Source organism: Acipenser ruthenus, chromosome 2, assembly GCF_902713425.1.
Source record: "Acipenser ruthenus chromosome 2, fAciRut3.2 maternal haplotype, whole genome shotgun sequence".
Taxonomy (NCBI): Eukaryota; Metazoa; Chordata; class Actinopteri; order Acipenseriformes; family Acipenseridae; genus Acipenser; species Acipenser ruthenus.
Genome location: NC_081190.1, coordinates 103,137,070 through 103,152,018, shown reverse-complemented (window position 1 = coordinate 103,152,018; position 14,949 = coordinate 103,137,070). Strand labels below are relative to the sequence as shown.

The 14,949-nt window shown below is 36.8% G+C and overlaps 1 protein-coding gene across 6 annotated transcripts in view; it reads right to left on the bottom strand.

Moving 5' to 3' along the window:
* LOC117409442 (regulator of G-protein signaling 12-like) overlaps window positions 1-14,949 on the bottom strand; it is a 79,742-nt gene that overhangs the window by 59,116 nt on the left and 5,677 nt on the right. For all 6 annotated transcript variants that reach the window (XM_034015494.3, XM_034015493.3, XM_034015495.3 and 3 more), the window contains exon 3: window positions 472-591. In XM_034015494.3, the coding sequence (XP_033871385.2) occupies window positions 472-591 (120 nt within the window). The remainder of the gene's footprint in view (window positions 1-471; window positions 592-14,949) is intronic.

The following is a 14,949-nucleotide window of genomic DNA, read 5'->3' as shown; positions in this document are numbered from 1 at the left end:
AACAACTGAATGTCTACTTAGTGCATATACTCACAGACAAGAGATGAAAACATATAACATTTTTGTTGGGGCACTTTTTCTGTAAATACTGTAGAAGTGCAGCTTTATCATTTTACCCATACTGCCAGATCACTTTGTCCTTTATTTATGTCTGGAACTAAATTAAGGAAATGTTTCCTCTTTGATCTTATCCAAAACACAATAATTTGCAGTGTCCCCAGATCATTTTGAATTGGTTGCATTCCATAGTTTGGCCTTTTTAGAAATGTTCTTCTGTCCACAGCTTTTGAGAGAAGTTACAGGATTATGATTTTGCTCCAACTAATCAATGCCTACATTTAATTGAGCATTTAGTGAGTTCCTAAAATGAATCCCAGAATAAATACATATTTTGCATAGTTTTATTACGCTTTCAATTGACTTTTAAACATTTCAACTCGTTAAACCGTACAGTGAATGGGTGTTACCTACCTCCAAATCATCCAAAGACCGGGCAAGACTTAAACGCTTTGATCTTCCATAGGATCGTCTGCCAGAGGACCGCTGGGTGACATGAGGAAAACCCACCAAGATTCCACGGAACTTTGAGCTCTGGGAATATAAAAAAGCAAGACAAATAAAAAAATTATTGAAGATATTTAGCCAACATTCATTTATTACCAAAATTTCAATTAGCAAACAGTTGCTGTATATTTAACAAACTTTTTTTGGTGCAAAATGCTACAGTAGTCAAATGCAAGTGCAACACAATAAACACAAGGAAACTTTATATACTTAGTACCACAAGTCAGCAAAAAGGATGCTGTTAGGAATGCATTTGGAAGAAAAATAACAGATATCTGTTAGTGTTTGTGGATATTCAAGCACCCATTGAAGCTGCCATCAAAAAAAAAAAAAAAAATAGAGCCATCCTGGCACAGGGTCAGGACAAGTTGAGGACATTATTAGTAATAATGTCAGGCTGCCATTGCAAGAATTAGAAAAGTTGGATACCATAAATATCCAACTATTTACACCAGCGTTCGTGACAAAGGACTAAAGGTAAAGTACGTTTGTAAGGTAAATCCCCACTTTGCTGTTAATAAAATTACAGCTGTCAATATCATGAAAAAGCAAATCAAAATGACATAAATAAACTCTAAAAATGTAAGCATGTCATTCAGATGGAAAGTATCCTTCTGATACTCCCAGTAAACTTGTGGTAAAAATGTTGCAACCAAGAATAAGAAACCAACAACTTGTCTAATGCTTTCAATCCGGGTCTCTTCCTCCATTTGAATCTCTACCTCTCCTATTATAGACAAAGAGAAGGAGACATGATACCTTTTATTGGACTACCTAAAAAAATATTAATCACAAGCTTTCAAGACCTCAAATGTTACAAGAATTACCAGCAATTACAATGATATCCAATGGGTAATACCCAACAATTCCCCCTGTATCCTGCAATCTCTTTTAGAGCAGATGAATGCTGCAAAAAGCATTTCATTTTATTTTTATTTTTCAGGTCTGGAAGAAATCATTTACATTTTCCAATTATGACACTATTTGATAACAGAAAACAATCATTGGTAATTTCTCATAATACCAGTGTGTGGCGGCGTATTTTGTTTATTTTGAGTTATGTGTTGTTATTATGTATGTATTTGTGCACAGGTGAATTTGTTATAGTGAATGTAGTTTGCCTGAGGCGATGTTTATAGCTGGTCTCTGCCAGACTACCTCTCGTGAGTATGCGTGGTCGGCAGCTGATGATTATTGACAGATTGGCTGTCAACCATGCAGGTTAAACTCTGGTGCAGAATGTGGCCATCTCCAGATTGATTAATCTATTGTTAATTCAGAGATGGCCACGTGTATATAAACTGGGCTTTGTTTTGTGTCCGGGGTTTGCAATGCTTTCACAATCTCAACCATAGGCTAGATCTTAAATTGAAATGTTGTTAGATATAAGTATAAACTGATCTGAAAACAGTAAGTTCCAGCTCACGAGTATTTTTATTTTTATCACTGTGTCCCTGAGATTGTAGTCCATTGTTAAAGTCATTGCAACAAGAGTGGAATGGAAGAAAGACTTAATCTGGCTTCATGATGACAGTGAAATAAATGTCAGTTTCCCCAGACTCGCAGATAAAACAGCAGCTTTTTTGTTGGGAATTCAACATTTAGTTGCCCTCATATCCAGTCTCACAGTAATAGTTTGCAAGATAGCAGGTGTTTGTCTGCTGCTGTTTGTCTACGCGCATGGAAGCTGGACAACGAGATCGAATTGTCTAACGTCAGAAAAGTCATTAACAATCTTTACAGGACTCGTTCGTATCAGCAGTAAGACTGGTGCTGACTTGGGAGAGGCTACAAGCAACAACGATCTGAGAATGATTATTTTTATTATGATTATTGTTTGAATAGTGTTTATTATTAGGATTAGTATAAATCCGGTTGCGGGTTTGCTTGTAAAAAAAACGAGCATCATTTATACACATACATTTTCAAATCTTGAATACAGTATTTTCGTTTTCTGACAAGCACGTCAACGTATGCATGTTAAATGGCTGAAATAATAATACAACAGCATATATAGAAAGGCTTCAATTAGCCACTTTCTTTGGATTTGAGAAGTGGGCTCTATGTGGTACACATTACTAAATATACGGAAATGAAAAACCATCATGAAAAGAATATGCATGCGATCTAAAGTTTTTTGGAGTTCGTTTGTGTTTGCAAATGCACTTGGCTTATTTACATGGTGTGCAAACCGGATGTTTACAATATAAGAACATAAGAACATAATAAAGTTTACAGACGAGAGGAGGCCATTCAGCCCATCTTGCTTGTTTGGTTGTTAGTAGCTTATTGATCTCAGAATCTCATCAAGCAGCTTCTTGAAGGAACCCAGGGTGTCAGCTTCAACAACATTACTGGGGAGTTGGTTCCATACCCTCACAAATCTCTGTGTAAAAAAGTGCCTCCTATTTTCTGTTCTAAATGCCCCTTTTCTGAATCTCCATTTGTGACCCCTGGTCCTTGTTTCTTTTTTCAGGTCAAAAAAGTCCCCTGGGGCGACATTGTCAGTACCTTTTAGAATTTTGAATGCTTGAATCAGATCACCGCGTAGTCTTCTTTGTTCAAGACTGAATAGATTCAATTCTTTTAGCCTGTCTGCATACGACATGCCTTTTAAACCCAGGATAATTCTGGTTGCTCTTCGTTGCTCTCTTTCTAGAGCAGCAATATCTTTTTGTAAAGAGGTGACCAGAACTGAACACAATATTCTAGGTGCAAGGCACATTGAAAGCTGGCAGCTATTGAGTATTGCTCTGGTTTTTTATATAACATGTTTTAGATAATTGCATATTTCTATGGAAGAAAGCACTGAGGAGCACTTCACTAATTTAAAAGATGCATTTCTTGAATGCCAACAGTAGGAGAATGCAGTTTACCTAATTCTGCACGGTTCTCCTAATGTTGGTATTAAACAAAGTAATTTGAGAAAAGATTGAATATATTTGACTATTTTGTGAGTTTGTCAAGTTCGGCAAGATTTTGGTGTCTGACCAGCATTTCTACCAGAACTTCAGTTTCTCGCACAGTCCATGTAGTTTAAGATTACCAGATTTCCACAGTGAAAAACTGGGAGGTTTTTTTTTTCTTCTTTAATTTACTGACGCCATAGCAACTCTGAAGCCAAAAATAACAGTATTTAAAATAACACAATAATAGTTTAAAAATTAAACATCAGGTGAATTTATTCCAGATGATAACTTACTTTATTTTTATATCGTCAACTAGTCAAAACAAGTTAAATGTACAAAAATCCAGATTTAAAAAATAGATCAGCTATTACCATTTAAACATATGGTGTACACAGAATCGGAATGGTTAAACAAATAATCGTGAGATTGTTTATTTTATTTTTGAATGGCGCCAATACACAACTCTGCTATTAACTTGCTGAGCAGGGTGATACAGTTTTGTACTTATTATAGGGCCAGTTAAAATTGTATCCGGGCCAGTAAAAACACTACCTCAGTGGCCCAAAGTGCTAGTAGTAAAAAAATGATTGTGCTTTCGCTAGAAGGAACCCCTCAATATAATGAACAAAAGGATGGACCCCAACAGGTTTGTTATAGCGAGGGTGTACTGTAATTGACGAGAGTGTTCTGTGAGAGGCAATACTAACATACAAAATGTAAGAATATATTTAAATTAGGCCTATGTCTTTTCCATAGTAATAACAAATCACAATAATAATAATAAACATATTTTTAGCAATCTCAATAATATCCTCCACATATCTTTTTACCAGAAGACTGCATGTACTATGCACTATATATTTAAAGAGTAAATAACGGGGTTCGGAAAAATATAGCGGTCTATGTCCTGGTACTCTTCCCGCCTAGACTACTGCAACTCCCTCCTGGCTGGCCTCCCTGCGTCCGCCACCCGTCCGCTCCAGCTCATCCAGAACTCTGCTGCCCGCCTGGTGTTCTCTCTGCCTCGCTTCGCCCACGCTACTCCGCTCGCTCCACTGGCTCCTGATCACCGCTCACATCCAGTTCAAGACTCTTGTACTAGCCTACAGATGCCTTGACCAGACTGCACCCAGCTACCTCCAGACCCTCATCTCTCCCTACACCCCCACTCGACCTCTCCGCTCAGCCTGCACTAGAAGACTGGCTCTACCTCCGCTACGCTCCCCTGCCCCCAGAGCCCGCTCCTTCTCCACCCTTGCTCTGCAGTGGTGGAATGACCTTCCTACAGATGTCAGGACTGCCCAGTCCCTGACCACATTCCGACGCCTCCTTGAGACTCACCTCTTCAAACAGCACCTGTAGAACTCCTCTGTTTGTATCCTGGGACACTATCACCCTTCAAGTAAATGTGCTTTATTTTGCTCTTATCTGCCCCCTATTTTACTGCATTTAATCCTGTACTTCAGAATACTGTAATCTGCCAAGTGTTTAACCTGTAGTATTTTGTATTTAATCATATCCTGATGTAACTATCACTATTTAATCATATCCTGATGTAACTATCACTATTATCTGCTGTATTATTGAATTGTGGTTTGTCACACTTGAACAAAAGTTATTGTATTTCTTGCTCTTATTGTATTACTTGTATTGTAACACTTGAAATGTATTTGCTTACGATTGTAAGTCGCCCTGGACAAGGGCGTCTGCTAAGAAATAAATAATAATAATAATAATAATAATAATAATAATATGTCCCCATGTGTTGTTACAACTGTTTAAATAACGTACCTGTAATTTTTCTTTCCATTGTTAACATCATGACAATTTTGTACACTTAACTTTAAAGTCTGTTTCAAAGGTATCTTCAAAATGGCCGCTCTAGTGCACTAGGGTTTTTCCTCTAAACCAATGCAGGAAGAGCAATAACAATTTTTTTTAAAAAAAAACCTAACAGTGCTCTGGCTTTTCTGTTCCGTACCAGCCCATGTCTGGCTGCTGTGTTACCTGTTTGACAATGTGGGCAATAATCCTTACACTATCAGTGCACTACAGCGGACACTTTGAAACAGACTTTAAAAGGTATAAGTGTAAAAAGTTGTCAGGATTTTTACAATGAAAAGAAAAATGACAGGTACGTTACTTAAACAGTTGTAGCAGCACGTGGGGACGTGTAACGCTGTATTTTTCAGAAACTCGCTATTTACTCTTTAAATATATAGTACATATTAAACAGTGCAGTCTCCTGCGATGTTTATTGATTTTTTCATTTGAAATATTTTAGATTGTAAAATAAAAAGAAAATCATACTGTACAAAATAGCCAAGATCATGTTTTAGAGGACAAAAAATCTTTGTGGTGTTCATTTATGATAAACCAAAGCTCATGTGGTAGATTTGTTTCATGGGTTAATGGATTTCTGTAAAATAGGACACTTCTTTTGATGACAAAAAAAAAGGAAAGAACGGTGATTAAAATTAAAAATCTTTCACTCATGCCCTCTGTATGATTTTAAAAATAGTTTTTACATGTTCTTTACCGGATCAAGAAGGAACATGCTAAAACTAACTTTGGGGAATGTAATCCAGCTGTGAACAGCTTTTTGAATGCTACGGTGGATACAGTAGCAGAAGGCTGTATTATGGAGGAATGTTGGAAGCAAACTGGAAATACATTTGTAAAATTGAACATGTCTTCACTTCTAATGGAATTTTATTTTGGTACAGAGAGCCATCTGGTGGCCAGATGTTGTATGTTTCTATGAATTGAATTTCTGTATTACACTATCCTGAATGTTGTAATTGCAGTAAGGCTCTTAAAGACATGGTAATCAAGGTTTTAGAATCTTGTTTCTTTCCTTTTATTGTCTTAATGAAGTACCAAGTAGTTTCAACTTCATCTGCAGAGTTGTCTTTAACTGAAGTATTAAGAAACAAGCAAAGAGCTGAAAGATCTTCAAGACAAGAACACTGTGACAGTGTTAATGTTGGTAAATGTAAATTAGAATAAGAGGTAAGGTTAGCACTGTGTTAAAGTGAAAATCAAATTCAAACACTCTGCCAAAACCCAAAATAAAGAATGATGAAGGCAGCAGCTATGATTTAAGTTTCTACACCAAGGAGGAAAGGGTTCATTTTAGATAGATTTACTGTTCTGGGCAGTTTGGCTCTAATGTACTATATGATATAAATTGCATATCTTATATAAAGCTATCGCCAAGTGATTGTACATTCTGCTTGCAATAGGACATACAAAAAATGGCATACATGTCTAGACAGTACTTCTAATTCCATACTCCAGACGAAGATGTACCTAAATATTTGTAAGTACAAAGTAGTGGTTAATACTGCTAAAATAAGCAAACCAGATGTTAAAAGCATGTTGCCATGGATTAGCCTGTCCAGTCACACTGCTGACCATTCCTAGTTACATCGAACATAGTAGCACCCCCTACTAAGGCAAAGACATGAATTAATAAAATATGTTTTTTTGAGAGTATTGTAAAGCATGCAAAACACTAAAATTAACCATCCATCCTGCAAGTGCAGTGCTACCCCAAATATTATACAGAAATAATGCAGAGTAACTGGGTCTGACTATAACTTTATGACAAAGTGATGTGTTTACATTTTCAGTGCATGAAAATTCAATTGAATGTATTCACTCAATTCAGAATTCAAAGTGAATACATTCGATACGTCACAAGGACCCAATTGCTACTCTTGGTCATTGGAATTTTAGACCCCTCCCCCTCCCAATCTCCTGGTGAACATCTTTATTACACAAATAAGCTTCAACATATGCAGGCACCGAGGGCTCAAGATGTTAACGTGCTTCCCAGGGGATCTGACTCAGCTGTTCCAATTGCCAAATTAAAACCCTTGGGGGGAAAAAAAAAAAGTTATGAAGAAAGGCAAGCGGAGGCTGAAAACAACACACAATATAACCTTGCATACTGAATCTTTCAATGGTAGCATTTCTTCAACATTATAACAGCATTGTTTTAAATAAACTGTGAATATACTGTAGGTAATGCTAACTACTGTACCGCACTGCAGTGGGTGATTTGCAAATCAGTTGTGCCTTATTAAGAAGAAAATTGATATGTTCTGGCCGAGAATCCAATTAAAGTCACAAGGTGCAATGTAATCATGATTATATCCTTAGTGGCATACTTAAATGCCTACAGTTCTTACTGTGACTAATTGTTAAGTCAATGGTTTGTAGCACTGGGATGGCAAAAGTGTCAGACGATGACAGATCGTTAATGGTTTGAAAGGTGCTGCTGTTACCCAAGAGGGGCTAATGTTATGTACAAATAAGGCACAGCTGTCAGAAATCCTCAGTGCGGCTTCTCTGAATCATCTGATTACTCTGTTTGCTGAAGGTTTAGAAATCCCTGGTGCTAATTAAACTGTCATAATACAAGCAATAGATGATTTAGGATTGCTGGACTGGTGTGACAGCTTTTCAGGCCATACAGATTTCATAATGGAGCTACTTGAAAATTTACAAGTCATGTTGAGGAATTTGGCAGGCTGGGTTAGTGGTAGGGTACATGTGCCGACACCATTACTTGCACAGACAGGCTGCTGTCACAGTAGATTTTGGCTGATCAATCCCTGGATGCCAAAGAAACCTTTAGTCAAACAAAGAAAAGTTCCAATTATGTTTTTCAAAACCACCCTCCAGACATGCCACTGTCTGAATCAATTATGTTTAAATAGGATACATACTGTAGGCGACGGATTTGTCTATACACCACAGTTCTTGATGCCTTATGCGAATTTAACAATTTTATCAGCCAGTACACCAACGAGGACTGATCACCTAATTTGTAAATGGATATGACACGTTTACTTGAAATGCATATAAATAAAAACTATAACACTAAACCATACTGTATTTGGTAGACAATGTAGCCTGCATTATTGTCGTCATCAAACAAAGCCATCAGTTCAAGTAGAAGCTATCAGAGTTTTGAACTGGCTCTCTTTACCCGTAACAGGCACTGCCTGGCAGCGACAATCAGGACAGCTGTTCCATTCATGCCTCCCACTGTGCATTTCTAAAGCAGCTAAATTGAGGAGACCAACAGGCAGCAATCAACAACAGGCCATATCAAAGACAGAATAAAATACAGTATTTATGTAATTGCAGTAAGCATGAACCACTCAGACTGCAAGCTGGATTAAACAGTTAAGACAACAGAAAAGTAAACTGTTTTATGAGTCGTGCAGTTTTAAAACATGTCTGTAACACCCACTGCCAGTTAAGACAACAGAAAAGTAAACTGTTTTATGAGTCGTGCAGTTTTAAAACATGTCTGTAACACCCACTGCCACAGCTGTGAATACAAAATTAGAGCCTTCTGTAGTCATTTCATTCTGAAATGCCTCGTTTAAACAGTGCCCAACTTGCTGGAAATGTTCTGTAGTGATTTTTATATAGATTTTATATACTATATATTTTTTGTTGCGACTTTCTGTTATGTGGAATGTAATAAACGTGAACCAAAACGGTGAGCTTGTTTCCCCTTCACTTTACAACGCCATTTCCACATTTGTTTTAGTTGAAGTGTTTAAATTTAAAATGAAGCTTTCGTTTCTTGTTCAGCTACAAAAAGGCACAAGTAAACCTCATGATATTACTTTATGAAAACGTGTTGATGGCCACTGTTTACTGCGAAGAAATGGCAATGGCAAGGAATGAAGAAAAGTAAAAAATACATAACATGCGATGTCAACTTTATGTACTATTTAATTCGGGAATAAACAAAACAACATATAACTTGAACTGCTATTTGGCACCCTTTGTTTTGTAGTTAATTCACTGGGATACAGTAAGTCCTACACAACGTATTCTTTACCCTGGGATATTCTTCTACTTTAACGTGTTTCATATTGTAATGTCTTGCTGTAAAATAAAAGGCACACACACAGGGGCCATGCCCCCCTGCTGCTATGCTGTCTCTGCCTGCGTTCTGTGCAATATAATGGCTTTTATTACTTTTTGAAAATGAACGAATATCCAAACGAATATTTAAATTATGAGCGAACATCCGAACATGAAAATCCCATGTTCGTCCCAGCACTAGGTAATGCTCAAACAGAAATACAAACAAGACTACAGGTCCTATTTGAACTCATCCCTCAGTACCATTACAGTTTCACCATTAAAACCAATTTTTCACAATTAATCAGCAATAATGGCTAATAGCACAGTACCTGTCATTAACTGCATTGGCCTATGCTCATTTATACTAGGTCGGAGACCTGAATATACTTTTCTATACCATTGCCAACACAGTAACTGTTTTTCAATCTGTTTCTTGGTACGGTTTGATCTATCTTCTGCTTCACCTGTCCTGCACATAAGGTTATGTGCCTACAGTATATTTGTGCATAAGCACATCCTAAAATATAGGAGCATGAGATTACAGTTTTTCATCAGATGTTCTATTTCTTGATGCTTTAACATAAAAACATCACGAGGATCACTTTAAAGTTTTTTCTTTGCAGCCATTTATTCCTCCAGAAATGCTCTGTCTTGGGTCTAAGTACTGTACGCTAGATGTACACTCTAAGTTCAAATTGTATTCAATAAACTCCAAATGCTGAACTAAAAAATAGATTAACACTCTCTGTAAATGCACACATGCACATTCATTTCCTTGAATTGTAGTTTTAAGGTCCTTGAACTATTCTATTTAAAGAAAAGGAAACATGTACAATGAATAAGCTGTACATTACTTATACTGTCTCCTTGCAACAACCTAAACTTAAAACCTCACTCATGTGCCTAGCATACCATGTATTTTGGTAAGCTTCCCAGACTGCCATCTAACAAAAGCATCTTGATTACTCAGGTAATGACATCCCTGATGGAATAGTTTGTAAACATGAAGTAAAATGTGAAAAAAAGATCTGTATCGTTCGTACTGTAAGGCCAGTGGATAAAGTGAAATGCTTAATTTTACTGGGTCTACACTGGTAATGGAATGTACCTGAGAAAATCATAGAACACAGTTGTGTACCAAATATAAAGACAATAACTCAGGGTCACAAAAGGACAGTCATGTTAGGGCAAGTCTATTGTATAATTATTTATATTGCTACAAGGTTTTAAAAATGACATATCGCACAACCACTGCTGCTATACCACCAAGTGTGTGCAGCCATGTGCTCTTTGATCAGTGTTCAGTGTTCACTACTCATAGTTTGAAAGACAGTTGGAGTAAATACTGTATAAAAATGTAGCTGTTTCTTTTAAGTTTCTCATCTCGCATCCGGTCAGAATCAACAAGCTTCTATTTTATATACAGTATTGGAAGACGTAAAAATTATAATTCCTAGGACATGTGTCTAAAATACAGTAACTGCATTCTAAAAAGAAATGTGTAATACAAGCACATTTTCATTTATGCATTTATTCATAGTACTATTTATTCATATATATACAGTACTGTGCAAAAGTTTTAGGCAGGTGTGAAAAAATGCTATAAAGTAAGAATGCTTTCAAAAACAGACATGTTAATAGTTTATATTTATCAATTAACAAAATGCAAAGTGAGTGAACAGAAGAAAAATCTACATCAAATCAATATTTGGTGTGACCACCCTTTGCCTTCAAAACAGCATCAATTCTTCTAGGTACACTTGCACACAGTTTTTGAAGGAACTCGGCAGGTAGGTTGGCCCAAACATCTTGGAGAACTAACCACAGTTCTTCTGTGGATTTAGGCAGCCTCAGTTGCTTCTCTCTCTTCATGTAATCCCAGACAGACTCGATGATGTTGAGATCAGGGCTCTGTGGGGGCCATACCATCACTTTCAGGACTCCTTGTTCTTCTTTACGCTGCACCCCAGTTCCTGTGTTTTCGTGCATAGTTGAGTCGCTTGGCCTTGTTTCCACGTCGGAGGTATGGCTTTTTGGCCGCAAGTCTTCCATGAAGGCCACTTCTGACCAGACTTCTCCGGACAGTAGATGGGTGTACCAGGGTCCCACTGTTTTCTGCCAATTCTGAGCTGATGGCACTGCTGGACATCTTCCGATTGCGAAGGGAAGTAAGCATGATGTGTCTTTCCTCTGCTGCAGTAAGTTTCCTTGGCTGACCACTGCGTCTACGGTCCTCAACGTTGCCCGTTTCTTTGTGCTTCTTCAAAACAGCTTGGACAGCACATCTGGAAACCCCTGTCTGCCTTGAAATTTCTGCCTGTGAGAGACCTTGCTGATGCAGTAGAACTACCTTGTGTCTTGTTGCTGTGCTCAGTCTTGTCATGGTGTATGACTTTTGACAGTAAACTGTCTTCAGCAACCGCACCTTGTTAGCTGAGTTTGGCTGTTCCTCACCCAGTTTTATTCCTCCTACACAGCTGTTTCTGTTTCAGTTAATGATTGTGTTTCAACCTACATATTGAATTGATGATCATTAGCACCTGTTTGGTATAATTGTTTAATCATACACCTGACTATATACCTACAAAATCCCTGACTTTGTGCAAGTGTACCTAGAAGAATTTATGCTGTTTTGAAGGCAAAGGGTGGTCACACCAAATATGGATTTGATTTAGATTTGTCTTCTGTTCACTCACTTTGCATTTTGTTAATTGATAAATATAATCTATTAACATGTGATTTTTGAAAGCATTCTTACTTTACAGCATTTTTTCACACCTGCCTAAAACTTTTGTACAGTACTGTATGTATATATATATATATATATATATATATATATATATATATATATATATATATATATATATATATATAGACACACACACACACACACATATATAATAAAAACAAAGCACATTTTCTGTGAGGTGCTATTCTAACATACTGCAGGCGAGGCATACAACCACAGACTACTGGTTGTACAAGGCAGCCGGTCTTCACTGGGGACCCTGGGGGGTGCCGCATTAGCTTTGGCGTGCCCGGGGTTGAGAAGGTGGGATCTGGTTTAGACCGTTTCTCCTCACCGCTCTCCGGTGACCCCTACAGGCCAGGCGTCAAGTGAGCTTGGGGGCGGAGATTTGTTGGGCTGGTCTTTGTCCTCCAGAGGCCGGTAGCCTGCAGACATCCGCTCTCGAGTTCCTGGGTGTAAAAAGACGCCGACTGGCTCGTTGGATTCGAGGACATCCACAGAGCCCCGGGTCCCTGAGCTGTGTGGGGAATCGCCACGGTGAAGGAGAAAAATAATAATAATAATTGGGCATTCCAAACTGGAAGAAAATCGGAAGGTGGAAATAAATGGAGATTCTAAATATAAATAAATAAATAAACTAACCACTTTTTACCTTAGAGAACGGTCTTAAGCTTCATGGCTCCAATTCTCTGGAACTCTCTCCCGGTTTTGGTGTGTGACGCTCGCTTTAAATCAACTCTCAAAACCCACTTTTTTTTTTTTTACGCATCCATGCGTTAGAATTTTCGTTTCACATCCTAGTCTTGTATTTAATGTATTATGCACTGTTTTTCACTGTATTTTTTTTTTTTTTTTTTTTTTACTGTATCTTGTAAAGCGCTTTGTGATTGATGGTGGTCCACTATGAAAGGCACTATATATATATATATATATATATATATATATATATATATATATATATATATATATATATATATATATATATAAATATATAAAGACTGATATTATTATTATTATTATTATTATTATTATTATTATTATTATTATTATTAATAATAATAATAATAATAATAATAATAATAATAAATCAGACTAGTGCAAAGTTAACAGCAGCAATTCACTCAAACAGGATCAATGGTGATACTATTATTAATGATGGAAAGTGCCCCAGTCTCTGCACTTGAATAAGCTTAAGCAAGGCTTGCGGCTAAGCAAGTTATTACCATAAATATCAACCTTAATCAAGACGTCAACATCTCGAGGTAAACCTTTTTGAGAGCATTCTTGCAAAGCATTAACATAAGCATATCTGTGACTGTCTTGCAGCTGATTCTATGATTTCTTTCTGTAAAAATGCACGTCACATTAGTGCAGAGCTCGCTCGGGCCCCAGCAAACCTGCTGGTACAGGGCGGGCGAAGCAGGCATCTGGCGATTCTGCCTCTATGGAGAGTGCTGCTCTGTGCTGAACTTTATAGTTTTGAACTTGTCATATAATTGAATACTAGTAAGTGAAGCATAATCTTTCTGTATTATTTATAAGTATAAATACTCTGGTAAACATACATAAAAATCACAATACTCATACTTTGACGTTTTTTGTTTTATTTCCCTTTTTAAAAAATGACCATTTCAGAAATATCACCATCTCAAGCGTTTTGAAACTGGTAAAAATGTAATCAAAATATTAAATTTAGAGTCCAAAATACACATTTAAGCACATAATATAGTAACTGAAGAAGACATACCATGTGCATTCTATTTTTGCAAGTTGAGTTTATTCATCATGTCACTTCAATCACGTGTCTGCTAAAACTCAAAATGGCAGCTGCACCAACAAAGAGAAAATATATAATGTTTCAGTAAAAGACAGAGCTAAAAAGCTCTGCATTCTACTATGTTGAAAAACTAAGGTACTGGACTGCGCTCAGACGGGGCTTTCCCGAAGTAAGTAAGTTAGCCAAATTAATTGTGTGTTTAATTATTTTTTAGTTTATTTATTTCCATGCTACCTGCCTTTAATAAAGCTATAATTAGCAATATTAAACCATGTCTGTTTCTTAATTACATTATATGATGATGAAGAAACAAGCTCAAAGCTATTTTTCTAGCTATACATTCTTTAAAGAAAATTGATCGCTTTACTGTGTAAAAAAGGATGTAGTCACTACACTACACACGTTTGTTTCATAAAGATTTTTCTGTCCCGAGACACACATTTTAGCAAAGAACAAGGCAGAATTAGCAAAGTAACAACTGGGAAGATTATTTATGCATTTACATTAAAAGGGCGCTATTTAAATTACAATTGGGTGATACACAACACTGAACCTCTGTAGAGCAACGAGTCGGTCAACAGTACACTTCAGTGTTTCATTTTTTATCCTGGTTACTGTAATGCTAATAAAACGCTAAACTTAATTTTGGCATACTGTACATGGGATTACTCTCACATGACACTGCTGGACTTTTACTAAACTTCCATATTTCGTATTGTTAAAGCAAATTGTAAACCTTTGTAAAAAGGTTTCTCACTGATAATTTACCCTTTCTCAGTCAAAACAGCAAGTTTCTCAGTATCTAACATGCTTAGAGGGAACGCTGGTGTGGCTAAACTTTGAGTATTAAACTCTGTTTGTAGCAATTACTTTTTGTTACAAAATTGTGTGGTTTTTGGAATTGTTTTTTATGTGCACCTAATAGTTTAGATTAGAAAAATGCTTTGAGGGATACACGGAGGAATGCAGAATTTGAACTTACCAACTGTGCAATCAAATAATTCGAGTAGACCCTACTACAAAAAATGGCCAAAATAAATCGTTTCTGTTGA